We start from the raw sequence: 27,777 nt of genomic DNA, 5'->3' as shown, positions 1-27,777 counted from the left end.
GGGCCAGTTCTAGGTCTTCAAGATACCATCCCTTGGGGATGAGTTAAAAATCAATGGGAAGGGGGTTCACAGCCTCCCTCCCCAAGCCTGCTTGAGACACCAGGGACCACCAGGGACCACATCCCTTGGAACTGAGTACGAAAGTTATGGGAGGGGCACATAGCCCACATGCCCCAGCCTTTATCAGACCCTGAGGACCCCATTTACTGGGGCCATTTAATTAAATGGTGATGGGGATGTGTCCCCTCTGTCCCAGGGCCATTGCATGACCCCACCTCCAGAGGCTGTCTCTAATACAGTGTCCCCAGGCCCCCGAACACCAAGAGCCTGGGTAGTGAATTCTTATTTGCTTCCACCCAGTGGGAACAGAAAGTTGTTCAAGAATTCCAGCCATAGTGTTTTTTTAAAAGTCAAAACAATGATCAAACTGTCCCTCAAAAATCCCTTTACAAGATCGGGAAGCACTTTCCATTAACAAGATTCCTTTTTCTGTTTGCATGTTAGGTAATCATTGCAAGAGCTTATGCCACCAATGGTGAAATATTTCAACACTTACCTGTGGCTCATAGATGAAGAGGCATACAGCCAGTATTACCTCTGCTAGGAGGATGATTAGGAGCAAGATAAAGAACTAGAAGGAAACAAAGAGAACATTGGTTAAGAAGTAGATATGACTCAGACTACTATATTTTAGGTTTTCAATTACTTACATACAGTGAGACCAAAATATCTTCTGTGGAGCAAATCATACATGCAATGAGGCTACATTTCATAACACAAGATGCTGAATCCAAACATGAGGCCCAAGAAAACACAGAGGGGGTTATTCTAACTTTGGAGGAGGTGTTAATCCGTCCCAAAAGTGACGGAAAAGTGACGGATTTACCACCAGCCGTATTACGAGTCCATTATATCCTATGGAACTCGTAATACGGCTGGTGGTATATCCGTCACTTTACCGTCACTTTTGGGACGGATTAACACTCCTCCAAAGTTAGAATAACCCCCAGAGTGCCTAAACACATTATGAGTGTGTTCAAATAATTACAACGCAAAACTCTCAACTGAAAAATCCCTCCTATGACAGAGCTTGTGTTTTTTCTTGCTATTTAACTTCAGGTCTTTGATACAGGGTTTTTCTAAGTTGAAATGAGCTTGGTTATCTAGAGTGAATGGACACAGCCAATAAAGGAGAGAGCAATTGAATAGGTATTTTGGATGGATATTCCGGAATGGTAAGATTGTTCGGGTCACAGAGCTACTTCCTGACCACAGGGCAGGTTCACAGGCTTGTGCCTACATTGATTTACTTTAAAGGAGACTGAGCCTCTGTATGAAATTTCCACAAAAAAATGCATTTATATGAGGGTGCTGTGTACCACTGACCCTAAATCAGCAGATTTTTCTCAGATTTAACAGCTGCCAGTTTACGGTTGTGTTCCAATCGCAAATGTGCCCTCTTGTTTTTCAAGTGAAGAAATTTCTTCTAATTCAAATCCATTCAATATTGACTGTTTTTTCCATACCCTAATGTGCACCTTACTCTGGCTTTCTGGGAACTAAGATCTAAGATCCTAAAAAAAGGGTAATGGTAATTCAGCGGCAGTAAGTCATCACCCAGAAACATCAATAGCACGAGGATCAGTAAAATCCTGTCTGGAATGAGGAATTACTGGAATTCGCTTCTCAAATTCTGGGCCTTTTACAGGAACATATACCATGAGAGTTGACGGTCCCTGTAAACAGTTTAAGTGGGACCATGACACTCCCCTAAAAAATGGAGAATTACAGCAGACATCCATACAACTACACAAGTTCTCAGGGTCATTTCCCATTTTCACCCCAGTTACCATCCAGACGTTTTATCATGTTTGCCTTGCGAAATATCCATAGGAGATTGAAACACCCAGAGCATTGCTTCCCAAATTTTTTAGAACCACGACCCAATTTTTATAACAACAAAGTTTTACCGCCTACCTAGCTTTAAAAGGTGTAAGGCAGGGCAAATCTGTAGTGTAATAACAGCAGTTGTTTTTAAATGATCAAACTTGACCACGCGCGTCAATATTGGACTGTGGCCAAGACGTTGACCCGCTCATAAACGTGAAAGATGCCAAACTGCACTGGAGTCTGGAACAGTTGGGGTGCAGGCCTGTGGCATACATTGACTAAAATTACAAGGTTTCTAAATAACTCATGTCCTGATACCAGTGATTATTTGGCCAAATCTGAGAAGCCCCTACTGCAGCAGAAATGAGATAGGCCGAATGTGGTGCAAAATATATATATATATATATATATATATATATATATATATATATATATATATATACTGGCAGTAAGTAGTTATAGTTCGGACCATTTTTTACACAGCAGAGTGTTTTTTAGTTTTGCTAATAACTTTGGTGCCACTTCACAAATGTACACAGAATTTTCAAAACGTATACTTTACTCGGATCATCTGCTATGTTGAAAGTTTCAGGGTGATCTGTCAAGCGGGGGCAAAGAAAAAGTGGGGGGGAACCAAAACACTTTTTTCCTATTCTACATCAGTGGGATTTTTTTAACACAACTACACCTCAAACTGTTAAATAGAATTCCCCCAAATTTGGCAGAAAGCTAGCTCTTGGTCCAGAAAGCACACTTTTTGTTATTTGGTTATTTGGTGTAAATCTCTTCAGTAGTTCTGGAGATATTAGAGCTGAGTCCCACAAAAAAGTGAAAAAAAGGGGCCAGAGTAGGGTCACCCTGAGCCCTATCCTTGGTCTAGGGGTCCCTTACGGACACCACCAAGGCTAAAAAGATTTTTTTTTTAAACGTCGGGAAAATCTGCAGATTCAGATCTGCGGATTTGCCTGACATTTTTTTTCTTAAAAAGGGCAGTCTACCACCCTTTTTAGGGTCGAGTGCACATACACTCCGTCCCTGTTGTAATCTCTCTTTGGGCTTTTAACCACGCCCATGTCAGGCCTGTCACTTCCATTGGTTTGTGGGCTTGCCTTTTAGAATCTGCTTGCTTTCAATAGTGAAAGGCATGCAAACGTCATGCCTTTTCTGGTGTTTAGACCACCTACACAGCACCGGTAAACTACTGAAAATATACGAGGCTCCAAGTTTTCAGCCTGATTTCTGCACTACTTTTTATTTTCCACGCAGCACGATCACGCTGGGTTTTACATAGCGCGATCACTCTAGGTTTTTTTCTTTCAATTTATGTGGCAAGAAAAGTCTGATTAGGAGTTTGCAACGCTAGTAGCTCTAACTAGAGCAAATGTGAGATCCGTTGCATTGCAAATGCTTGTTTATTTTGCCACTGGGTGGGCCAGGGCATCCTGGGATTGAAAGAGTAGGGGGCACAAGGGCCCCTCAACCTCATAGGACTTGTATTAGCACCGGGGACCGCCACCTCCTGGGGGCTGAAAAAAGATAAGTACTGGGGTCTGTTGTGGACCCCTGGCCCCGGGGACCTCCACCTCCCTGAAGCAAATTACAAATGTTGCAGGAGAGCCCTGGGGACTGCCAACCCCCCCCCCCCCTCCCAGGGCCGGTGTCTGCTATGTCCCAGGGTGATTACCTGACTTGACTGGAGCTTTGACCACTCCGCCAAGTCAGAGCAAACACTCTAGCTCCAGAGGCGGGGACCCGGCTGGGACCACAGGGGCATTCAGGCTCTCCCCACTGTCCCATTGCACACTGGGTGCCCTGCAGAGCACCGAGAACTGATGGGTGGGCCACGGGGATGGGGTCCCTGCGGCTGAGATTGCCCAGTGGAGTGGGGCCGCACACCTCCATTAAATGATGGGGTTCCCTGGGCAGAGTTTGGCTGGGGAATGAAGGAACCAACAAGGTAGCATTTACCAACTAACCAGCAGAAAGTGCTCCTGTTGGATAAAAGACATTTTGTGCAAAACTGTGGACTCTTGTTGGATTAACGAGCAGCTGAGCTTCTGCTCTGGCCATGATACTCATTTCACTGAAATTGGACGCCCTTACAGAAACCAGAAGCACTTACAAATATAAATGTACCAGGTGCCCCAGTTGAAGCTCAACTTCTGAAAAGGGCAAATTATCCTAACTCCTGGGCTTGGCAAAGGCAAAGCAAGTGTGATTACTATGCAAATCCATACTGAAAAAACGATCTGAAATGCTTGGTGGAGGTGAATGCATCTTTCATTTATTGAAGTGCAAACGGACACTCTCACACCCACATTGACCCTCTAACAACCAGACAGACACTCTCACAGCCCCTCACACCCAGAGACAACTTCTCACACTTATTCTCACATCCAGAGAGACAGGCCCTGTGGCCAACTCCCGTTCTGCACGCCCAAAGGCTGTGCGCAGCGTGGGGTTGGGTGGTTATAGGGAGATGGCCGCAGGGACTGGCCACAGGCTAAGCCCTGCGGCCAACCCTTCGTGCACAGGCAAGGGGCGTTCGTGGTGCGTGGCACACCGTCCTCAAGCCCATTAGGCCCTAGGGAGGGGCACAATTGACACACTCTACGGGATGATTTTGTCCTCAGGAACCCCATCCCCAGGGCCCAGGATGATTTTTAGCAGGAGGGGGCACGCAATCTGCCTCCCCAAGCTGATTTCGGCCCTGGGACCCCATCCACCAGAGTCATGTTTAGGGGAAGGAGGCACACGGCTCCTCTCACCCGGCCCGATTTTTCGGGGACATATCCCCCAGGGTCCAACGTAATTGTTAGGGTGAAGGGGACATGTGGCCCCCCCACTCCTGGGACAAATTGTGCCCTGGGGACTCATCCTCTGGGGCCCTCTACCGTTTAAAGTGGGTGCCCTGTTGCCCACCCTTTGCACCCACCATATTGTTGCTGGGAGGTCTGGGGGGACCCAAGACCCTAGCTAGCTTCCTGTATGCAGCAGGAACGGCATTTCTCTTGTCCGCAGGGAGCAGTCCTAATGCTCCTCCCGGCTGGAGCATTATTATGATCTATTTCCCTGCTCACATCAGCATGGACAAGGAAACTGATTAAATGCCCGCTCCCAACCATGAGCCTCCCTTCCTTAAAGTTATCAACCCAGCGCGGCCACCCTCCCATATAAAGATATTTTGAATTTTGACCTAGGCGTGGGCTCCCCAGGGCCTCAGGTGGCTCGGGAGGGGAGTGCACGTCCTCCCGCCCCATAAACATTGTTTCAGCCCTGTGGGTGGGCCACTCGAGGCTCTGGGAGGGGGTCATGCAGCCCACCTCTCCTTCATGAATACAGTCCTGTAATGGCTGCAGCAACATGTTTTTCATGAGGCTTGTAGCCAATCAGAGCACTCGCAGGAGTGAGATGGCCCAAGTGAAATAATACTCCTGGGCCAAATAAAAATGCTCTATTGTTTAACTGCTGCGCTTGAGACTCTCACGGACCGAACTGTCCAGATATACAATTATATTTGGCCCTTAATTTCTCAAAAACTACTGAACAGATCAAGAAATGCACAACCTATGCACCATGGTCTAGCTTTCTGCCGAATTTGGTGTAATGTGTAATTCTGTTCAGCAGTTTTTGCTGTAGCCCATCTTAGTCTTTGGAAAATCCATGGAGATTTTGTGTTTTGGGACCCCCCTTTCTTCTTTGCCTCCATGTGTGGAAATTGGGATTTTGGTTGACTGGGATGTGAGCCATGATCAAACAACAGCCACAATCCGTTGCAGGGTGAAACACAAAAAGTTATGAATTAACCTGCACTTAAAACAGATAGACTTAACTTAGAGGCAATGTGTAAATGCATCACACAAAAAGTAATAAAGTGAAAAAACACAACACAATAAAAATCCCAAACCAATTTTAAAAAAAACAGAGGTCCTTAAAAAAAGAAAAATTTTACACCAAAAAAGAAAAAAATCCAATCAGCAGAACTGAAGCTATGAATTTTTTAATGTTTTAGGTACAAAAAAGCACCTAGAAGAGAAAAGTAGCAACCGCTGACATCTGGTCACACTAGACTGAAGCAAAGTCAAATGTTAAGGTGCTTACCTTCAAAATTTTAGAAGAAAAAAGGTCTGAGAAGGTAGAAGTTCAGCGGGGTAAGGTTGCAGAAGTGTCCGAAGAGGAAGCATTCTCTTCAGATAGCCATGGAGTGGAACCGTAGTGAAGATTGTTACCTTCAGACTTAGTCACCAAAATAAAGGAAAACAAAAATCTCCTGTGGAACGAAACAGAAGGCTGTAGCTGAAACTGTTCCGGGGGTTGGATTTGCTCCTGCAGACAAGAACGTAGCAGGATAGGCTGTGAAGTCAATCCAACCGGCAATGTACTTCGGGCGAATAGGTGAGTAGGTTGTTGCGGTCTCCTCCTGGTCTCCTCCTGGTTCTTCGAGCTCTTTTTGGCCAAATTTTGTCTAACTCCTCAGTTTAAAAAAATGTCCATCTGGGCACCTTTAGCACCACAACCAAGGGCCCAGTGTGGATGGAGCCTTTTTGGTGGCTTCCGATCTCACTCAGACTGGGTCCAGGTGGTGGTTCAAGGTGGTGGGAGCCTGTTATGTCCCTGCAACTCTGAACAGGAGGCCAGCAAACAAGCTCTTGGAGTCACTTCAGGAAGTTCTGGGTGCAAGTGAAGATGCAGGGCTCTATAACAGGGCTGGCTTCTGAGGTTTCAAGGCAGGATCCAGGCAGCAAAGCAGTACCTCAAAGTACAGCAGCAGTCTGGCAGACTGCACAGCAGGTCACAACGGCCGGCAGCCCTCTGAAAGTCCTTCTGCAGCAGTTTTTAACCCCTTGTGCCCTTCTCCTTGAAGGTGAGAAGAGTTTCCAGAAACGTTCTTTGAGGTTCTGGGAGTTTCCTGCTTCCCCTGCCCTAATCCCAGCTGGCTGCACAGGCAATACAGAGTAGTTAAGCCTGTTGTGAGAAGACAGTACACAGCCTATTCACAGGCCAGTGTGGCTGTGCTCCCATTCAGGCTCTGCTAACCCACTATTGCCTGACTGCCCCCTCCTCTCTTGTAGAAATTACAGTTTGTTAAATGTAATAAGGAATCCCCAATGTTATCCTATGGGAGGGTTAGGTCTCACAGTAGTGAAAAATGAATTTGGGAGTTTTTCACTACCAGGACATGTAGAACTTAAAAGTACATGTGCTATCTTTTAATTACACAGTACCCTGTCTAAGGGCCTCCCTTAGGGGCGACATGTGTAATAAAAGGGGAGTTTAAGGCTTGCAAGGGTTTTTAAATGCCAAGTCAACATACCAGTGGGACACTGCATTCAGGCTGCAATGGCAGGCTTGGGACATGTTTTAAGATGCTACTTAACTGGGTGGCACAATACGTGCTGCAGGCTCACTGGTAGCATTTAATTTACAGGCCTTGGGTATAACGTATACCACTCCACAAGGGTCTTTCATATAAATTAAATTTTCCAATCAGGTATATGTCAATCAAACCAAGTTTATGTGAGTGAGCATGAGCACTTTAGCACTAGTTAGCATAGATAAGGTGCACAGATTTCTAAGGCCAACAGAAGCTAAGCAAAAAATCCAGAAAAAGTGGAGGCATACAGGCAAAAAGATTGGCAGAAGACCACCCTAAGGTTGACAGGCCTAACACCCTGCTCTGACAGATCACCACAAAACTTTCCAGAAAGGAGACTTGCACCCTAAGGTAACTATAACTCACACTCTAACCATGCACAGCTTTTTCTTCAAAAATGTAACTCCAAATGTTTCATTTATACTTTTAAGGACGTTATCGAAGTTGTCATGACTGCTGTAATATCTCAGGTAATTAGCGAGGGTGCAGGTTATAGTTACCTTTGGGCGCATAGTTACTTGACAGAACTATAACTGCAGAATTTCTATGGTTTTGTATGATTAAATTCAGAACCTAACTATAACGTCCCTCTAACCTTTGTTTTTTTCAGTGACTTTCTATGGTTTTCTTAGTGTAGAGTAACTTTCATTACTATATGTTAATCTAACCACCACTGACACGGCCAAGGGCTGCAACCCCTATAACAACCCAACTCTGTGCAGAGCATGGCCTTTGGCTGTCCACAGTGGGGGTTGGTCGTAGGGCCTGCGGGCAACCCCTATAACTACCTGATCCTGCATTGATCTCCCCTCCCCAGGCCGATCTCGTCCCCGTGGACCCCATACCCGGGGCCCGGCCATGTGACCTCGGTGCCCCTCAGGGTACCCAGTCACAATGTTGGGGACCGTGGGGGGAGCCTGAAGGCCGCCATGGTCCAAGCTGGATCCCCATCTCCTGCGGGAGCCAGCACTGCTGTCAAAGCAGCTCCCTCTCTGTGAGAGCATTGTTTCCTGTCTCCCTGCCCGCATCTCCGTGGTCAGGGAGACAGAGAAAACCTCTGCTTACAGCGAGGGAGAGCTGACTGACAGCTCTCCCTCACTGCAAGCAGAGTGTTTGCTGTATCTTGGCAGCAGCTGGCAAAGCTGCAGCTGAGCCACAGCAAACAGCTATGTCCAGCTATGACTCAGAAGGAACCAGCCCTGGGAGGTGGCAGTCCCTAGGGCCATCAGTGGCTCTACGAGGGGGGCCATCTGCCCCCCTTCAATGTAAATGTCTCCAGGGAGGTGATGATCCCTGGGGTTGTGGGGGTCCGAAGCAGACCCATTTTTCTTTTTTTCATGTTTGCCCTGGGGTGGTGGTGGTCCCTGGGGCTCCGGGGGCCATGCACCCCCACCTGTATTTACACAAATGCCCCACAGAGGTGATGATCCCCGGGGCTGCAGGGGTCCGAAACAGACAGGGGGCAGCACACGGCCCCCACTTTGAATGTAAGAATGGCCCGGGGAAGTGGCAGTCCTCGGGGCAATAATAAGCCCTGAAGGAGGACCCCATGTGCCCCTCCTAGCCAGGACGGGCCCACTGCACGTTTGTGGTAAAAACCTTTTTAAAAATCTTTTTGATTTGGGGCTGGGAGGTCCCTCTGGCACCTCAGTACCAGAGCTAAGGGGTCAGGGTGACTGTAACCTGGCCCCTTTTCTTATTTTTTCACTTTTTTCCTGGGACTCGTCTGAAGCTGAATCCCAAGATGACTGCCAACACTTTCAGGTTTTGGCAGCAAATCGGAGTTCTGCAGCTGCATGCACGAGCTCTTATTCTTGGTGAAGTCATCGGGGAGAATCCGTGGCCCTAGATATACAAATGTATTTTCCCTTTAATTTTTCGAAAACTGTTGAACGGATTTACACTAAATAAGCAAAAGTGTAATCTGCGTACTGAAAGCTAGCTTTCTGCCAAATTTGGTAATATTCCGTCCAGTGGTTTGGGCTCTAATTGTGTCTAAAGGTCCTATGGGAATTAATATGGGAAACACAGCTTTTTTGACCCCCCTTTTTCTCAGCCCCGCTGGACGGATCACCCCGAAATTTTTTCCGCTGTAATAAGAATCACCAGCACACCTCTTTTTGGAAAATGTTGTGAAGATTCGTCAAACGGTACAAAAGATATAGGCAAGTCAAAAAACAATTTTTCTATGTAAACATGGTCCTAACTATAACTACCTACTGACGACCAACAGAAGTACTCGAACCTGGTTCCCCAGATCAAAAGTCTGCAGCTCTGGCCATAATGCTCCATCAATTTATGTGTAAAAGTTGTACACAAGTGGTGTGGTTGTGTATGATCACGTATAGTGAGCGCAATCTCTGTGAAATTGCTTTGTGAGGAAAGAAACTGCAGCAACAAATACTGGAAAGTTCAACCAGTCTTGCTTGGGAGTACAATGGTTTGTTTAAAGTCTGCGTGTAGTGACACTGTTCAACACCTTTAAAGCGGTGCACAAACAGGGCTAATCAGTTTAAATATTTCTTACATATAGACCAGGACTTTCCCAACCCACCAAAAATCAGCTTGCAATCCACCTGTGGGTCTTGTCCCACTATTGAGGAAACACAGACCTACAGTGCAGTTGCACTGTTATAATTCTGATTCAGCCGAAAACAATGTTATATGCTTACAGTTTTTATATTATAATTTGTACATTGTAACAGCCTTGTAGTACATAGGGAAAGCCATTGCATGTCCCTTTTGTAAGTGTTGTGTTTTTTGTGAATTTAATATGTGTATTGTACTGTGTTTGCTCAGTGAGGTGCGAAGTAGTGAGCGATGTTGGATGGTGACTGTCCTTGTGTTTACTGGTTTGTTAGGAAGCTATTCTACTGATGACTGAGCGCTATGTGGTATAAGTGTATGTGTGTGTGTAAAATTGAAAGGTTACTCTGACAGTAGGGCTTGTGTAGAGTTATTTGGCATTAAGGTAAGGAAGTGTGGTTTCTAGCCCTGTGGTGGACACCAAAGGAGTGGGCCATAGCCGATCTGCAGGGTACTTTGCCATAAGACAGCTTTTGTTATTGTGCCATAATATTTGAAAGGTAGAGGTGTGAGGCAACCGTAGGGGCTGTAAGGCAAGCAAAAGCTGACAGGTTGCTAAAATGAGACAAATACAACTGTAACTGTTGTTTTTCTTTTGTTGTTATTGATTTGCCTGACAGGCAAGACCGAGTGTCCTAGGTGGCACTAAAGCGAGAAGACCTTGGCTGGTTGTGTACTTTTTATGATGTATGTGTGAATATGTGGCTATAATTCACATTTAAGTCTTGAGCTAAGTAAGTGTATGGTGTAGTGATTTGTGGGTGTTTGTTGAGTATGAGACTTCTCAGAGCTAAACAAATAGATTGGTACCTGTGTACGAGTTGTAATGTGTAACTGGTGTGTTGTCCTTCCTTTGTGAAGTGAGGAATGTGGGAGTTGAGTGCGCGTGAATGGTTTGTTTTTGAAGGTGCTTTCTGCATCAACTCAGTGGTGATTGTATGGTGTGTGTATTGCAGGACTGTTTCAAGGCTGTGAATGTGCCACTGGAGACAGCTGCAAGGGTCAGGTTGAGTTTAGTGTAACATGGGGCTCACTCTTGTGAAATGTTTGAAGGTAATGTTGTTTAAGAGGGGAGAGGAGGGTCATGGTACAGGTGTCACAAAAGAGATTGGATATTGGGCTTCATTATTATAACATTAGAGGATTAGAATGTATTGGCTCGTAGCTGGTCAGGGGCAAGATCTACTGCATGATTTGTTCTTATGGACTTGAACATAGGGTGTAGGTGTTCCCTATCACCTGCTCTTTCTTCTCTTTTTCACCTTCCCCCATCCTAGTCTATGATGGAGAGGTTTACTAGTGTTTTGAAGCTACAATCTGGGGATTGTAAAAATAAACACATTAAGGTATTTTCTAAGGTGTACATTCATTCATATGAACATCAGAGATGTTAAGAGAAAACCTCTGAGGTAGGTGAGGTTTAATGAATGCAACAAGCATAAAGACCAATCAGGAATGTATCTAACTAAACAGGATTTAAGAAGGCCTGAAGATCAATACTGAAGGACAAGTTCACCAGGATAGTAGCAACAAAGGCCTAAATTGCACCCAGGATTGGCTGTGCATAGCCGACAGGAGGAGGTACCACCCTCTTGTCCTCAAATGAATGAGAAGAAGGATTGCCTTTCACAAGAGCATTCATGGAGGATATTTATTTGTGTCTCTGCCAGACATCTACACACATGATCTGAATAGAGACCACTGTGATGACAAGCAAAATCTTTCAGACTTTGGGAACAGGGAAGACTTCTGTAATGCACAAGAAGAGGAAATTAAAGTGGTAAGACAAGGTTGGCTCACAGTTGAAAAACACAGACCTGCAAGGCAATAGAAGGCCCTGAGAACCTCTTAAGAAGAAACAACATAAGAATTTAGGGCATTCAACATGACTCAGAAAGAAATGATATTGAAGGATATGTGAAGTGGCTGTTTCTATACATACTCTCAAACAGCAAAGAAGAAGAAAAATGCTTCCATAAAACACAGAGTCAGTGCAGCAGTTCTCAGGCGAGCAGAACCTGTGGATACTTTGACATGCATACACAATTTCAAATAAAAAATAAATAATGGAGTCAGCAAGAGGGCCCATTAAGTTTAAGAACTGCAAGCTATTGCCAAAACGTGTCCTGAGGCACTTTTCAAAACAGCTGTGCATTTCGCAAGGTGACAGACTTTCAAAGAGGCAGAAATGTTGCCTCATATTTCAGTAGAATGATCAACTCCATAAGCTGAGATCATAAAAGTAAACAAAACAGCTTCTAGGATTCTCTGAGGCATTTCAGGAGGAGGAACGATTGTCCTATTCCCTCTAAAGAAACACCCAGAAGGTTCAGTGAAACAAAAGGAAAGTTATCCAAAGAAGAGAGATGAAACCTGATTCTGCCACTGTTCATCAAGAGAAAACAACTGTTATCGAGGAACAGTGAGAAGGGGAAGCAGCTGAAAACACAATACACAGTGTTGAGTAGCTTCCCCAACACTTTATAGATGTGGGTGTTTGTAACCATTCCTAGCATCCTTTAGAGACAACCACAATTCCAATAATTGTTTGTAACACATCATTGATCATCTCAACCAACACTAGTCAAAATGATTGCCTAACTGTCCTACAGTCACATTCGCACTGGAGAACTGGTTAGGACTTTGTTACGTCTTCTTCGTTTGTTGCCAAAGGGAAAATCCAGTTTTTCTGCCCTTCCATCCACTGTATTGTTAATTGTGAGTGCGGTAGTAATTCCCACTCTCGCACAGTGATCATCTGCGAGACCAGAACAGCAGTAGGGATGGGAGACAGGGCACCCTGGGACTGCCATCTACCTGCACCCACATTTCAAGCAGCAGTTGCATCTAAAAAGCCCCTCAATAGGTGTTATCTTCCTTCTGAGTTTGGGACACAATATTCATATATGCGGATACAGTATTCATAAGGAAAAAAAGCGTGGGTACTTACGGACATGAGCAGGCATCTGTTTTCCTTAATGGCGCCCATGCAACCTAAGAAGGCCACAACCATTATAATGGTACCGATGATAATTAGAACATTTCCAACGGATATAGAGGGGTTGTTTGGAAGTAAGACTCCATACATGTTCTGTACTAGAATGTATATGCCAAAACCAAGGATGCAACACCCAGTAAGCTGTAAGAGAGAAGACACAATCATTGCAGATTATTAGTTATATTGTTTGATTGATGTAGACAACACATTTCTATGGAAGGTAGGCGTTAAAGGGGCTTGCAGTCATGGAAGCTCTTGCTTCCTCAACAAGACTGTGATGCTCTGTTAGAGAACACAAAGGCAGGTTTATGTAGGGGCATAGCCTCCTCTGTGAAATGGAGGAGGGTAGCTGGTAGAGGAGGGGGTTAGAGTCTGAGATTTCCAAAGTCCCCATAGCATAAGGACCTGATTTAATATTATTTAGAGCAAGGCTAGGAAGTATGTTGTGATGCAAACCAAAGTAACAGTCAAAATATATTCTGCGCTGACAACTTGAAGGGAGCACAGCGCAAAATGGCTTTTCAGCACGGAGTGTCAGTCCTCCTGTTATCTATGCAGAGGGTGTACAACTGGGCAATAATAGCACAAACACTCATACAATTTCACACAAAGTCAGATCCACTAAAGAAACATGATATGGCTTTGCAGGAAAACGTTGTGACAAATGAAACGAGGTGCAAGCAAGGGGAAAGTGAATACAGAATGCTAGATGTACCCCCCCCCCCTCCATATTTCTGGCTTATCAGTTTTTGCTGGCTGTAGAACTCTGTGCACTTTATCCCCACTGAACAGTGGTAAAATGCCTATGCTACCCCTTTGAACATGATGACACTGGCATACTCATAAATGGCATATTAAACTTACCTATAAATTCGAAGTATATTATGAGTATATGAGGTGTCTCAGGGTCTGTAAGTTAAATCTCACCAGTGAGCTGCAGCACGTATGGTGCCACCCACTACAGTGACAATGCAAACATAACTGCAGACCTGCCATGAGTAGCACCAGTGTGCAGGTTTAAACTGTAAGGGGCATATTTATACTCCGTTTGCGCCGAATTTGCGTCGTTTTTTTCGACGCAAATTCGACGGAAAACTAACTCCATATTTATACTTTGGCGTTAGACGCGTCTAGCGCCAAAGTTCATGGAGTTAGCGTCATTTTTTTGCGTGAACACCTTCCTTGCGTTAATGATATGCAAGGTAGGCGTTCCCGTCTTAAAAAATGACTGCGATGCATATGCGTCGTATTTATACTCCCGGGCAAAAATGACGCCCGGGAGTGGGCGGGACTAAAAAACCTACATTTGCGCCGGATTTTAGCGCCTGGGTCAGGGCAGGCGTTAAGGGACCTGTGGGCTCAGAATGAGCCCAGAGGTGCCCTCCCCTGCCCTCAGGGACACCCCCTGCCACCCTTGCCCACCCCAGGAGGACACCCAAGGATGGAGGGACCCACCCCAGGGACATTAAGGTAAGTCCAGGTAAGTTTTTTTTTTTTTTTTTTGTGGCATAGGGGGGCCTGATTTGTGCCCCCTTACATGCCACTATGCCAAATGACCATGCTCAGGGGACAGAAGTCCCCTGGGCATGGCCATTGGGCAAGGGGGCATGACTCCTGTCTTTGCTAAGACAGGAGTCATTTCAATGGGGGATGGGCGTCGTAAAAAAATGGCGCAAATTGGGTTGTGGCGATTTTTTTGCCTCAGCCTGACTTGCACCATTTCTGGACGCCCATACGCCATTTCCCCCCTACGCCGGCGCTGCCTGGTGTACGTAGTTTTTTTTAACGCACACCAGACAGCACCAGCGGCTAACGTCATTCAATAAATACGGTGCCCGCATGGCGCTTCGGAATGGCGTTAGCCGGCGCTAAGTTTTTTTTACGCAAAACTGCGTTGCCGCAGTTTTGCGTCAAAAAGTATAAATATGGGCCTAAATTTGACATGTCAGAATAAGCCCCTTTTAAAATATTAATAATTCACCCTAAGCAGGCTTCAATGCCCATAAATGAGGGTGCATGGCATTTAAAGTAGGACATGTGAAAGTTTAACGGGAAACATGTCCTTACAAAGGAAAGCCCTAAACTCTGTTTCATTGTAGCAGGGTTGGCTGCTCTTGTCCTATAGGAAAGCATTGATATACAGTATTAAAAAGTAAAATGCTAATTCTGCCTATGAAGCAACTACAAACGTTATACTTGGTCTTTTTGTTAAAGTATTTAATACAATCACAATTCATTTATAAAGTCAAGTCAGACTTGTAATAAATATTTTATAACAGGCACTTTTAGACAGTTGTCTGTTACCTGCATTAGGCCTCTAAAATCCCATTTGCACATTTGAAAACATGCAAACTGGTTCCCAGAACAAAGACAAAGGCCTTGGGTGTAAAGATCTTTTCTGTTTCTCTGGCATGCTGACGATCCGGGCTGTGCCCAGGAACATAATTAATTCCAGAGAGGCCACCTAGGTCTGCCCCGTTCCTTTTTCCCCCTAGCCAGTTGGGCACAAGGCCCACGTGGGAGAGGAGCTGCCATCAAATCTATTTTATGCTGACCACAGGGGAGGGATCACTCGTTTCTCTGACCACAAGTCTGGGGTGGACACAGGAGCTCTGCACACAGGCAGAAATATTCTGCAATATTGATTTTGGGTAGAGAAGGGCGCTATGGGATTTTTTCTGCAGTACAGAACATAGGAAGGGCTGCAAAAGAGGATAAGGTTGCCCCTAGGAACATATCCCACATTGGTTAGGGAGGGAGTCACTCCCATTCACAGGCTAGTGGCAGGCATACATGTGTTATTCATGTTACCCTACTCAGAACATTATTGGACCGAGGGAAGATTCTGAAGGGGACTGCATCTGCTTTCCTTGTACCCAGGACCCCAGAAGTGACACCCAGAGTCATAAGAATGATCATCTATTTGAGCTACAGGGACACAACAAGCTTCTTCTCTGGGCCTTTTTCTTTTATTCCCAGATGACCAGGTAGACCTGGACATGCCCTTTACCCTACTGATGTTCTCTGCTTGAGTGACTCTTGACCCTCAAGTGCTGTCCCCAAGGTCCTGGACCCCTGGTTGGTGTCAAAGTGTACTCCTCCTAACAAATCCTAAAATTTGGGCCTAGAAACCTTTTGCCAACCTTTTGCTACAAGAATGGGTGGGGAGCCAAACTGCCAAGCTGATCCATCAGAGGTTGCTCCTGCTCTGAGATTTTCCACAGCAGTGAATTCAATTTGGCATGATTTTGCGGAAACAGTATTCGGCCTGGTGAAGACCTCTTCAGGTACAGCCTGCATCCTTGCCCTGCTGGAAGAATGCGAGCTCCTGAAAAGTGATGTGATGATGATGTGGAGCCCTCTCCGGTCACAGCCTGCTGCCCGGTTGAGGATTTTTGATATCCATTCTAGAAGTCAAATCTGGTTTCTGTATATGATCCGCACTCCATCATGGTCGGCCTTGCAAAAAGGTACTAGCCAAGTGCAACCAGATGACTTTGGAGCTATTTTATACCTTTCATTTTTAAATATTCAAATTGTTGGTTGCCCTTATTAGATTTTTTGTCATCTTGGTGTCATTTTATTCTTCCAATTTTTTTATTGGATTGGGATTTTTCTTAACTTTATTGCTGTGTGAGTTCTGAATGGACACTTTACACATAACCTCTAAGTTAAACCTGTCTTATTTGTGCCATTGCTTCTAGGGGTTGAGCTTGGATTAATTCAATGACTTTAAAGGTACATTCTGTCAAGGGTTGTGGTTGTTATATGAGGTGGGTACACATCCTCCTTAACTGATATCCCAATTTCTTACACTCAACATTGCACAAAACGTTTTTAATGCAGCTCATGACTCTTTGTAAATATGGTGCTGAGCTGTCTTCCCAATTGCACAGGATAGTGCTGAATATATCATCTCAGTGCTGCACTCTAGGAAATGTAGTAAATCTGATCCCTCAAAAAATGATGAAGTGAGTAGAAGATAGGATACTAAAGAAGTTAGGAGGGTAGACAGTTGGGGACATTTAGGGAAGAAACGTGATGTTTTGAAGGATAAAGAACAGTCTTGAGGTCTTACAATCTATCCAAGCATTTGAGTACCTATATATTGTACAATACCAGCTAATTCCACACCAATTACAAAGCAGAGCAATCATACACGGCACCTTTCCTCCACAACTGTCCCTGACACATGCCCACAAATCCCCCAGCAAGTAAAAAATTGTTGCTGGTATTCTCCCAACAACTTTTACATGGCCTGGCGGAAAGCTGCTGCACAAGTCTGCCACCTCAGAGCTAGTGGTAGTTCCCCAATGTGTGCTTTGCCAAGGAATCCCCCCCAAATTTCCCCAATTTGCTGCATATGGTTGGTGCACCCCAGGGAAATTCCATTGATTTCCTGAGCTCCAGGATGTGGGAGAAAGGATGACTGCATTCCACAGCATCATAGGAATTTTTAGGATTACTTTACCTGAGGTGTACAAGCCCCCTGACAAAAGCAGAATCCTGCTGATACAGTGGGTGCTCACTGTTAGAAATGGGGTATTTGGTTGGCAGTCAGGTTACCCCCTGTCCAAGCAAGGACCCTCACCCTAGTCAGGGTAAGTCACACAAAATCTAAATTATCCTGTGCCCACCCTCTGGTAGCTTGACACTGAGCAGTCAGGCTTAACCTGGAAGGTAATGTGTAAAGTATTTGTACAATAAATCATGCAATAATACAGTATAGCACCACAAAAATACACCACACAGTGTTTAGAAAAATATATAATATTTATCTGATAAGATGCAGGTCAAACGATCAAAATGCAATAAGAATATGTTGAGATATCACTGTAAAAGTGATATAAAGTGTCTTTAAAAAGCAATAAACGTCTCTTTCAAGCACAAAGTACCTGATTTACGTGCAAAATCTCCGCAAAGAACCGCAGAGGAGGAGATGCGTGGAAACAAAGGGGGTGTGCGAATATTTCTTGGGCTGCACACAGCGTTGCATAATTTAGTTTTTACGCAGGGACGGCTGTGCATCAATTTCCAGCGCTCGGTCATGGATCCTCTTTGGGTTGCGGGGTTTTCGGACGCCCCAGGGACGTTGTGTGGATTTCCGGCGCTGACAGGACAAAGTCACAGGGGCTGCGTCGATCCGGTGGGTGTTGCTTGGAAATTTCTACCGCCTGGCAGGCGCTGCGTTAATTCCTCTCTGGAAGTCGGGCTTCTCGATTCGTAGCCGGGCTGTATCATTCCGGTTTGGCACGCAATGAATTTTTCACTGTGGTACAGGCTGTGCGTCGTTTCTGGCAGGCCGTGCGTCGATTTTCGCCGCACAAGAAGTCCTTCTTGTAGAGATGAAGTCTTTTTGGTCCTAAGACTTCAGGGAACAGGAGGCAAGCTCTATCCAAGCCCTTGGTGAGCACTCCTAACCACAGCCAGAGAGTAGCAAGGCAGCAGGGCAACAGCAAGGCAGAAATCCTTCACAGAAAGCAGACAGGTGAGTCCTTTGGGCAGCCAGGCAGGTCTTCTTGGCAGGATGCAAGTTCTGGTTCAGGTTCTCTCCTCCAGGAAGAGTCTAAGTTGGTAGGGGCAGAGGCCCTGTTTAAATGCCCAAATGTGCCTTTGAAGTGGGGGAGACTTCAAAGAGTGGCTTAGAAGTGCACAAGGTCCCCTTTCAGTTCAATCCTGTCTGCCAGGGTCCCAGTAGGGGGTGTGGCAGTCCTTTGTGCGAGAGCAGGCTTCTGTCCTTTGGCATGCAAGTGTCAGGCCCTCCACCCTCCCAGCCCAGGAAGACCCATTAAAAATGCAGATAAATGCAAGTGAGGCTGAGTAACCTGTGTTTGGGGTGTGTCTGAGTGAATACACAAGGGAGCTGTCAACTAAACCCAGTCAGACGTGGATTGTAAGGCACAGAAGGATTTAAGTGCAGAGAAATGCTCACTTTCTAAAAGTGGCATTTCTAAAATTGTAATATTAAATCCAGCTTCACCAGTCAGCAGGATTTTGTATCTCCATTCTGGCCATACTTAATATGACCTTCCTACTCCTTTCAGATCAGCAGCTACCACTCAAAAATATATGAGGGTAGCCCCAATGTTAGCCTATGAAGAAAGCAGGCCTCACAGCAGTGTAAAAATGCATTTAGGATTTTTACACTACCAGGACATGTAAACTACACAGGTACTTGCCCTGCTGTTTGCCTACACAGCACCCTGCCCTATGTGTTACCTAGGGTTTACCTCAGGGGTGAGTTATATGTAGAAAAAGGGGGGTTTCAGGCTTGGCAAGTACTTTTAAATGCCAAGTCGAATTGGCAGTGAAACTGCACACACAGGCCTTGCAATGGCAGGCCTGAGACAAAGTTAAAGAGCTACTTAAGATGGGTGGCACAACCAGTGCTGCAGGCCCACTAGTAGCATTTAATCTATAGGCCCTGGCACATATAGCGCACTTTACTAGGGAATTATGAGTAAATTAAATAATCCAGTTGGGTATGATCCAATGTTACCATGTTTAAAGGGAGAGAGCATATGCACTGGTCAGCAGTGGTAAAGTGTGCAGAGTCTTGAACCCAGCAAAAACAGTATCTAAAAAGTGGAGGGAGGTAGGCAAAAAGTTAGGAGTGACCACCCTGAGGCTGCCAGGTCTAACGCTCACTATACTTGAAAATAAATCCACTGGATTCTCATTTCATCTAAGGAGAGGATGTACTTGTATACCATGGAGAGGGTAATCTTAAGGGTTATCAAGATTCTTAGGAACCAGTGAATGTAGGAACTCCAGCAATATCGCACAGCCCAACGAGCCCAGTGATCCTTGAAAAGTATTTTCCTGCCAAGTGGTCATTCAGGGCTGCTAAGTAGAAAGAACATCTTACACCATTATCCTGCTGATGTTTCCCACCTCTGTGAAACTCCCATCACAAAAATGCCAAGTGGGCATTCAGGGCTGCTAAATAGAGAAGACATTTTACACTGTCATGCTGATGTTTACCACCTCTGGTGTACTCCCATCACAAAAATGGAAAGGGTGTATGTGTTTTCTGTCAGAAGGAGCATCTGCCACTTTAGGTGAGGCACATACAGCTGTAATGACTACATGTGGTCTAGGGGAAAGGTGCATGTCATCTAATTGAAAGCAGATTCATAGAAAAATAATAGGCCTTATTGTCAAAGTTATTTTGGCACCTAAACCAAAGTTACACACTGAACAGCCTGTATTTCAGAGTGAAAATCTACTTTTTAAGAGTTAGAGCAGTTAGTTTTGCACAAGTATATAGTTTTATTTACTCAAAGATTTTTGTGAAGTTTAGTTGAGGGGAGGTATATGCAGGACAAGACTGAGCTCATCATGTTCGGAAACGCCACCTCAGCTTGGGATGACTCCTGGTGACCCATATCCCTCAGCGCCACCCCTGCACCGACTGAGTATGCCCGCATCCTAGGAATCATCCTCGACTCCTCCTTATCCCTGACCCACCAGCTAAACTCAGTCACCTCCTCCTGCTTGCACACACTCTGCAAACTTTGGAAGATATTCAGATGGATCCCAGCAGACTGCTGCAGGAAGTCACACATGCCTTAGTCACTAGCAAGCTTGACTACGACAATGCCCTCTATGCTGGCACCTCAACTAGAACTGCAACTCACCCAGAATGCCGCCACCAGAGTCAGAAAACATCTCCCAACACCTGAGGACCCTCCACTGGCTACCGGTAGAGAAGCGAATCACCTTCAAGCTACTCATCCACACGTACAAGGCCATACACAATGCAGGACCAGCGTACCTGAAACACCTCGTCTTCTTACACACCCCGCCAGATCCCTCCGCTCTGCCCAGATGGCACTGGCCATCATCCCTCGTATCTGCAAAACCACCGCCGGAGGACGATCCTTCACCTACATTGCAGCAAAGAGCAGGAACAACCTCCCCCTGTACCTCAGACAAAGCCTGTCGCTCTCCATCTTCAGGAAGAACCTCAAGACTTGGCTCTTCGGATGAGGCCCCTCCCCTTCTACATAGCTCCTTGAGTCCCTCACGGGTGAGTTGTCGTGCTCTACAAAAACTGATTCATTGATTGATTGATTTGATTGAAGTTAAAATTTTGGATGTATACTCCTGTTTAAGGCAAGAGGAAATGCATTTATGGGGTGTGAAGGGTAAACGAACACACAACTATTGGTGAGTATTTAAGCAAAGTTTTGTCATGAGGCCAAAGACATCAACGGCCACTATGAACGTTCAACCACAGAACTGGTTGAGGAGGTGCTGACGCCTCATTCTTCTTCCCACAGACCTACAAGAGACCTGTCTAACGTGAACATTTCAGCTGTGCCGGTATCGGATGGAATTATTTGTAATAAAGTTGCCTTCAATGTCTTTGCCCCCACCAAGATTCTGCAGATTTTTATATTTATTCAAAATAGCCATTGGTGAGGTCATTGTACCTGGGTTACAATCTGATGATTGGGATATTGCTACTGTTAATGCAATGTTCTCTGGGTTTAGAATACTATAATTTCTTCGAAGATGAGGATCTTTAATTCTCTGTTACCACCATTATGGACATCACTATTTACATAGAGCTAACATTAAGTGTACAATTTTAAATTATACATGGTCCAACTCTCCCAAAGGGAAGTTCTCAAAAATACAAAGCTAAATTTACACATGTTTCCAGTCACGATATAACTGACCCGACATCCTTCTATTTCTAAATTAGACCTCAAAACACCAAAGAGGTGCATGTTGACACAAACCAAACTCATAGGTATAGACTCCTTAGATAACACATTAGCTGTACAGGGCTATGAGTATTGGAAAGAAACCATAGATATAAAACCTATTTGGGGAACCAAGCCTTGGCAGATTCAGGGAATAGACACTTTGTTTAGAGCATGTTTCATCCCTACACAAATGATTTTTCTGAATGATACAGCTCAACAGACTACATACTTGGGGTTCGCAAAAATTAGAGACATGAATGGCCCCAATATTCTCTCTATTGCCCATTTCGACAACTGGTAAAATATATTAAGCTACACTTAAGAACAGCTCAATGAAATGGTACAAAACTGCACATTTAACTACATGTGCAAGTTATGTGGCCACAGGACACATATGGTTGTCATGACCGTTTTTTTAAAATTCCTCACAGGGCTTCAAGGCAAGTAGTCCAGACCCTCGTTATTCCCCATTTCAACACTCAGACATAGTCACAACATATTCAGTGAAGAAGTTATGCAAACAATGGTTAGAACATTCCACACTGGAATGTTCTAACCATTGTTACACGCAGTAAAATAATATCTTTCTCTCCTATCAGAGCACATAGACCTCTCTGATTTCTTGTTGGGTCCTAGGTCTCCACATTCTAAAAGATTTATTTATGCAACCTATAAGGAAATTTGGAAGTAGTAGTAATTGGAAGCTGCTGCATGTTTACGACAAATTGATCAAGATAATTTGGATAAAGTACTTGCTGTTGTTGATAATAGCATTAACACATAGGGGGTCATTCCGGCCCAGCGGGAAAGCCCCAGCAAAGATGAAGCCGGCTCCGAATGGAGCCGGCGGATTTGCTGAGGTGCGACGGGTGCAGTGGCACCCGTCGCGATTTTCAGTGTCTGCCAGGGGCCCCACGACACCCGTTCCCGCCAGCCTCTTCCTGGCGGTGTAAACCGCCAGGAACAGGCTGGCGGGAAGGGGGTCGGAATCCCCATGGCGGCGCTGCTTGCAGCGCCGCCATGGAGGATTCCTTTGGCCAGGGGAAAACCGGCGGGAAACCGCCGGTTTCCCTTTTCTGACCGCGGCTTTACCGCCGCGGTCAGAATTGGCCAGGAAGCACCGCCAGCCTGTTGGCGGCGCTTCCGTGGTCCAGGGTCAGAATGACCCCCATAGTCTTCTTTAATTTACAGTTTGAATAACATTGTATCATCTGCTAATAATATTATGCAAAATGGTATATTTGTACTGTACCACTGGCAAGGTCAGCTTAGGTCTATAATGCAATTTAGCTGGACATTACAAGTCCTTAAAAATGGCTGCGTCCCTTGACGATACCTTAACTCAAGTCACCTATTTCTGCCACTCAATCTGACCTGTAAACAACAACTCATGGCTCAAAAAGACTTCACATACACAGTGTTACATATCGAGAAGTTGGCCAAGCTACCCTTTATCATTGCAGAAACACCCCTCGCAGTTTGGCTAATAAATGAAGTAATATCCCTTCCTATTTCAATATTCCAGTTCACTTTGTGCATGAAATATTTCCGAGTGGGTAGATATGAAGCCCAAGGCAGGAGCTTCATTCATGAGATATTGTCACTCTCCTTTGAATATCATTGTGCACAACTAGGTCGGGAGCTATTTCTTACAGATGAGTGTGACTTCTCTGTTGGCCACTCACTTGCGTGCAAACGTTACCATTCACGGCTCCTGTAACCTGTTTGTTCCAAATTTGGCTAGTTTTTAAAAGGAATTCCAGTTCACGCAATTTTACCCACTCTTAATGTTCTTTCCAATGGCAGTTATTTAATTTTAAATGGTCAGGAATTTTGCAAAATGAAAGGTGGGATCTACTATATTCTTTTGGTTTCCCAACTAGTGAAATGTTGTAATAACATCCTTTTCCCTACCACACAGACAGTTCTTGATAGGTCGTTATGGCCTTTCATTCCAACTTTGAAGGCAGATTTCAATAAGCTAAGCAGACTCAAAGCCTTATTGTTTCAAAAAGAGGTAGCGTTAACTTCGGCTGGAGAAATGTTTGAACTTCAAGTCACAAGGATACCTAATGAAATAGAGTCACTCTTATCTACAAACCTCCCATTACATTTCAGCCAGTTCGTAAAATGCATCTTCAGTGCGTCCAATACTGCCTGCTTAGCATATTTCTTTAAAACCATAGGCACTGGCTTGGTCAGTACCTTCCAGCACATTTTGGAGTTATACCAGCTTTCATTCATTCATTATTCTCCAGTGTTTTTGGAGGCATTCCTTTGGTGTTATTCCCCATCTGCGGCATTTTGGTCCTATTCTTGTTACTCCGCAATGGATGTGCTTGCCCAAAGCCCTCTAATGCTGGATCTGCCAACAATCCAGCTGTGCATTAGGCGCATGATCCAGCAGCTTGGAGTCCCATTACTCCAGGAACTACTCTTTGACTGGTCACTGCCATTCCGACACCCTGGTTTACCTGCGTTCTATCTGTTCCGCTGCCTATGGTGTCCCTTTGAACTGCCACTGGATATATGCCTTGCTCTGCAACCTCCTCTGTTCCTATGGACATAAATCAGTTGATGAGTTCAGTAAAGAGCCATTGACGGAGTTGTCCAATGAACTTGCACTTGCTTCAAGATGCTTGGCTTGAGTTTCTTCCCACTAGGAAGACGGGTGCATCGGCACCAGGATTAATCACCTTTGACTTTGATAACACAGAGGCAGCACAACCGGCCTTTTCCTCAGCATCAGCTGATAATGAGGATCATATCTGTTCTCTTGAGCTATTGAATGGGGCGGATCATCAATCATCTGCGGAGATGGAATCCGTCCTGGAATCACTAAGCATTGACTAGGTGGAAGAAATATTGGGTGCCTTCAACCCTGACTAATTTGGCCCATTTTCCGAAACTCTCACCGCCCCTCTTGTAAATAGCTTTTATAATTTTTGCATATTGACCCTTTTAGTATTGCATTGAGTTTGCTTGGCTTATAATTTTGTTTTTATTTCATTTGTTTGCTATATTGCTGTCCCTTCTGATGGGGGGGGGGTGTTGTGAGACCTATTCATGGGCTCACTATAGTTATGCCTCATTTCTTAGAACTCTAGTAATGATGATGTTTCTGAAACACACATTGTCACTTGTTGTGCAGCCACTTTCCAGTGATTCTGTCTGTACATTCTTCGACTGCTCAGCAGTCACAACTAGTGCCAGGTGTTGTTTTCTGTCCGTCCAGCAATCGTTCCCAGTAGCTTTTCACTGTTTCAAGCTAATGTTATAAATTAGATCCCATAATGTTTAGCTTTAGAGAGGAGGATTCTAGCAGAGCTGAGCCATTTGTGGAACAGATGCTCTCCGGGGCACGATGCCTGTTACAACTAGGTTAACACTTCCCTATGAGAACCACTTGACTACGGAAACAGAGATTTGGGGTTTGCTGCTCCCAGAGATTACTAATAATAATAATAATAATAATAATAATAATAGTCTTCCTGTGCATCCATAACAGGAGAGCTTGGGCCACTAGATTTGCATCATGGTGGCACTATTTGAGTTATACAGTTTTCTAACTGCTATTCTGATTTTTGATTTTCATAACTATTTCCGGTATCGTAATCAAATCTAATTTGCTTCACAATAGACTACATCAGTTGAAATACATATTGTGTACTTTCATTGTGTCTTTTTTACTGTTGCTCTGGATATGTATGACTGAGAAAATGTATGAAAAGAACTAACCTGTTTCACCATGGTTCCCTGAAAGGAGACGAGAGTGTTGTGAATTTTGAGTTGCCAAAATTGCTAGCCACTCTGTGAGGCTAGGTGTGCAAGTAAGGCACTCTGAATTAGCTAGGTATATTGGTATGACAGTACTGATTTGACAGAAGTGGCACAGCCTCTTCATTCTGACCTTATGTTGTCCCATGACACAGTTCTGGAAAAGCAAAACCCCTGCAGCATTTTTAGTCCATGAGAGGAAATGTTTTGTTGTTGAGAAAAAAGTTAAGCGTATTTGCACTTCCTCTAAATTTATTTACAAGTAAAAACATATGCACATACACCTGAATTTAAGAAATTGGAATTCACCAAAGTCTTCCGTGAGTATAGCTGGAAAGCTGTGACTGGGGCACGTTTCCAGGTGTAGCCTGAAAAACGTTTGTGAATTCCAAAAATAAATAAATCTACATCCATGTGAGGTTGTAAACCTCAGAGTGTATGATACAATATGATATGGAATGTAATGATATGGTGTGATATATGAAATGATATATTAAAGAATTCCAAAGTGCGCTTTTACCCAAAGGCATCTTGGTGCTGAGATAGGCAGTCCTAATGGACACGCTCATGTTTGTAGGGAAAAGAGCCAGCTTTAAATGACTTTCTGAAAACGAGAATGGTTTTCTGTGACTTTAATCTTGCTGGGTAAAGAGTTACAATTGCAGCTGACTGGACGGATAATGGTTTAACTTTCCATCTGCACAGTCTAATTCTGAGAACTACCTTGTTTCTCCTATTTAAGGACATGAGAAGCTTTCTCGACACGTACCAGACAAACATGGCCTTGATGGAACCTGGCCTACAACATTTAATACTCTGTGATGTATGCACAGGACCTTAAACATTAATTGTTCTAGATTGGCACTAAATGCAGCCCTTTCATAGCCTCAGAAATGGAGTGGTGTCTTGATACCTCCAGAGCCAAGCACGCCACTGCATTTTATGCCATCTGCAGTCTTGCATACAATGTCTGATTAATTCCCAAATAAAGAGCATTACAAAAATCAAGACACGATGTTATAAGAGCTTGGATAACAGTTCTCCACAATGAGACTAGGATGAAGGAGAACTTCTTTCTTAATAGACATAAAATATAAAACCACTTTCTGAAGGGTCATTCCCAGAGTTTTTGCCTTTACCCTCCTTTTTTAACTTGTTTTTAACTTCTTGTTGTTGGCTTTTAGGACTCTGTATACTTTATCACTGCTAACCATTGTTAAAGTGCTTGTACCCTCTATCCTTTAAACGTGGTGAGTTTGGGCTACACTCAATTGACACATTTTACTTGTGAGTCCCTAGTAAAGTGGTACTACATGTATCCAGGGCCTGTAAATTAAATGTGACTAGTTGACCTGCAGCACTTCTTGTGTCGCCCACTTACATAGCCTGTTTAAACTAGTCTCATGCCTGCCATTGCAGCTTGTGTGTGCAGTTTTAAACTGCCATTTCGACTAGAAAAAAAACTTTAAAAAGTTAGACATATACTTTTAAGTTTAACATGTCCTGGTAGTGACAAAATCTTAAATTTGTTTTCACTACGCAAGGCCTGCCTCTAACATAGGATAACAGTGAGTTAACTTATTAGATGTAATAAGCGCTAACTCTTGATTGGTAAAGGATAAACCCTTCATGTTTGGTGTCTGAGAAATCTTTCATTAAAATCCAATTTAATGGTAAAGTCAGATTTCAAGTTACAATTTAGAAAATGACACTTTAGAAAGTTGGCATTTTCCTGCGCTAACCATGTGGTGTCTGCAGCCTGTTCCCAGGTCAAATGACTGGGTGCAGTTGACTGCTGGGCTTTATCCATTCCTCAACAGGCTGCCACACAATAGAAAAGTTAGATGTGCATGGATAAGTCTTCAATTGGCAGGATAGGGGGAAGAGCTGGGCAAAACCCCACTTGCAACTGAATCGGTTGTGTCCTGCCTTCACACAAAGGACTTGTCACCACTGGATTCGTTCATATGGCCAGCTTGAAGCCAGGTCAAGGGATGCAGGAAACCTCTAGGGCTTCATAGGAAAATCCTTAAAAACCTCTCCTACTTCAAAGAAAACACCGGGTATAAATACTTGACCCTCGGACACAACTCTTCAGTACACCCCTGGACCTGTGGATACTACAGAAGAAGGACTGCTGTGCTGCTCATTTGACAGAAGAACTGCTAAACTGCTGTCCTACTACTCTGTTGCCTAGCTGCCTGCTGCTCTGCTTGTTAGGAAGGAAGACTAAACCTGCACCTTTCATATCAGGCTAATGTGGCTTCAAGGGTAAGCTGACTGACCTCTTGTTCTGAGGGACATAACAAGCTCCAGAGGCTCCCTGCGACTACCCGCTGACCTGCTGCCTAGAACTGCTGCCTGGATCTTCAACTGGACCGGCCTGAAACTTGTTGACCTCTGCTGGAGTGAGTTCCTGATCCCCAAGAGGTGCC

The 27,777-nt window shown here is 44.6% G+C and overlaps 1 protein-coding gene across 3 annotated transcripts in view; it reads right to left on the bottom strand.

Annotated features, from left to right (window-relative positions):
• CD53 (CD53 molecule) overlaps nt 1–27,777 on the bottom strand; it is a 282,909-nt gene that overhangs the window by 86,971 nt on the left and 168,161 nt on the right. For all 3 annotated transcript variants that reach the window (XM_069238988.1, XM_069238987.1, XM_069238989.1), the window contains exons 3-4: nt 12,801–12,989; nt 557–631 (exon numbers count right to left, since the gene is read on the bottom strand). In XM_069238988.1, the coding sequence (XP_069095089.1) occupies nt 557–631; nt 12,801–12,989 (264 nt within the window). The remainder of the gene's footprint in view (nt 1–556; nt 632–12,800; nt 12,990–27,777) is intronic.

Source organism: Pleurodeles waltl, chromosome 6 (genome assembly GCF_031143425.1).
Source record: "Pleurodeles waltl isolate 20211129_DDA chromosome 6, aPleWal1.hap1.20221129, whole genome shotgun sequence".
NCBI lineage: Eukaryota > Metazoa > Chordata > Amphibia > Caudata > Salamandridae > Pleurodeles > Pleurodeles waltl.
This window is presented reverse-complemented; position numbering and strand designations above follow the sequence as displayed.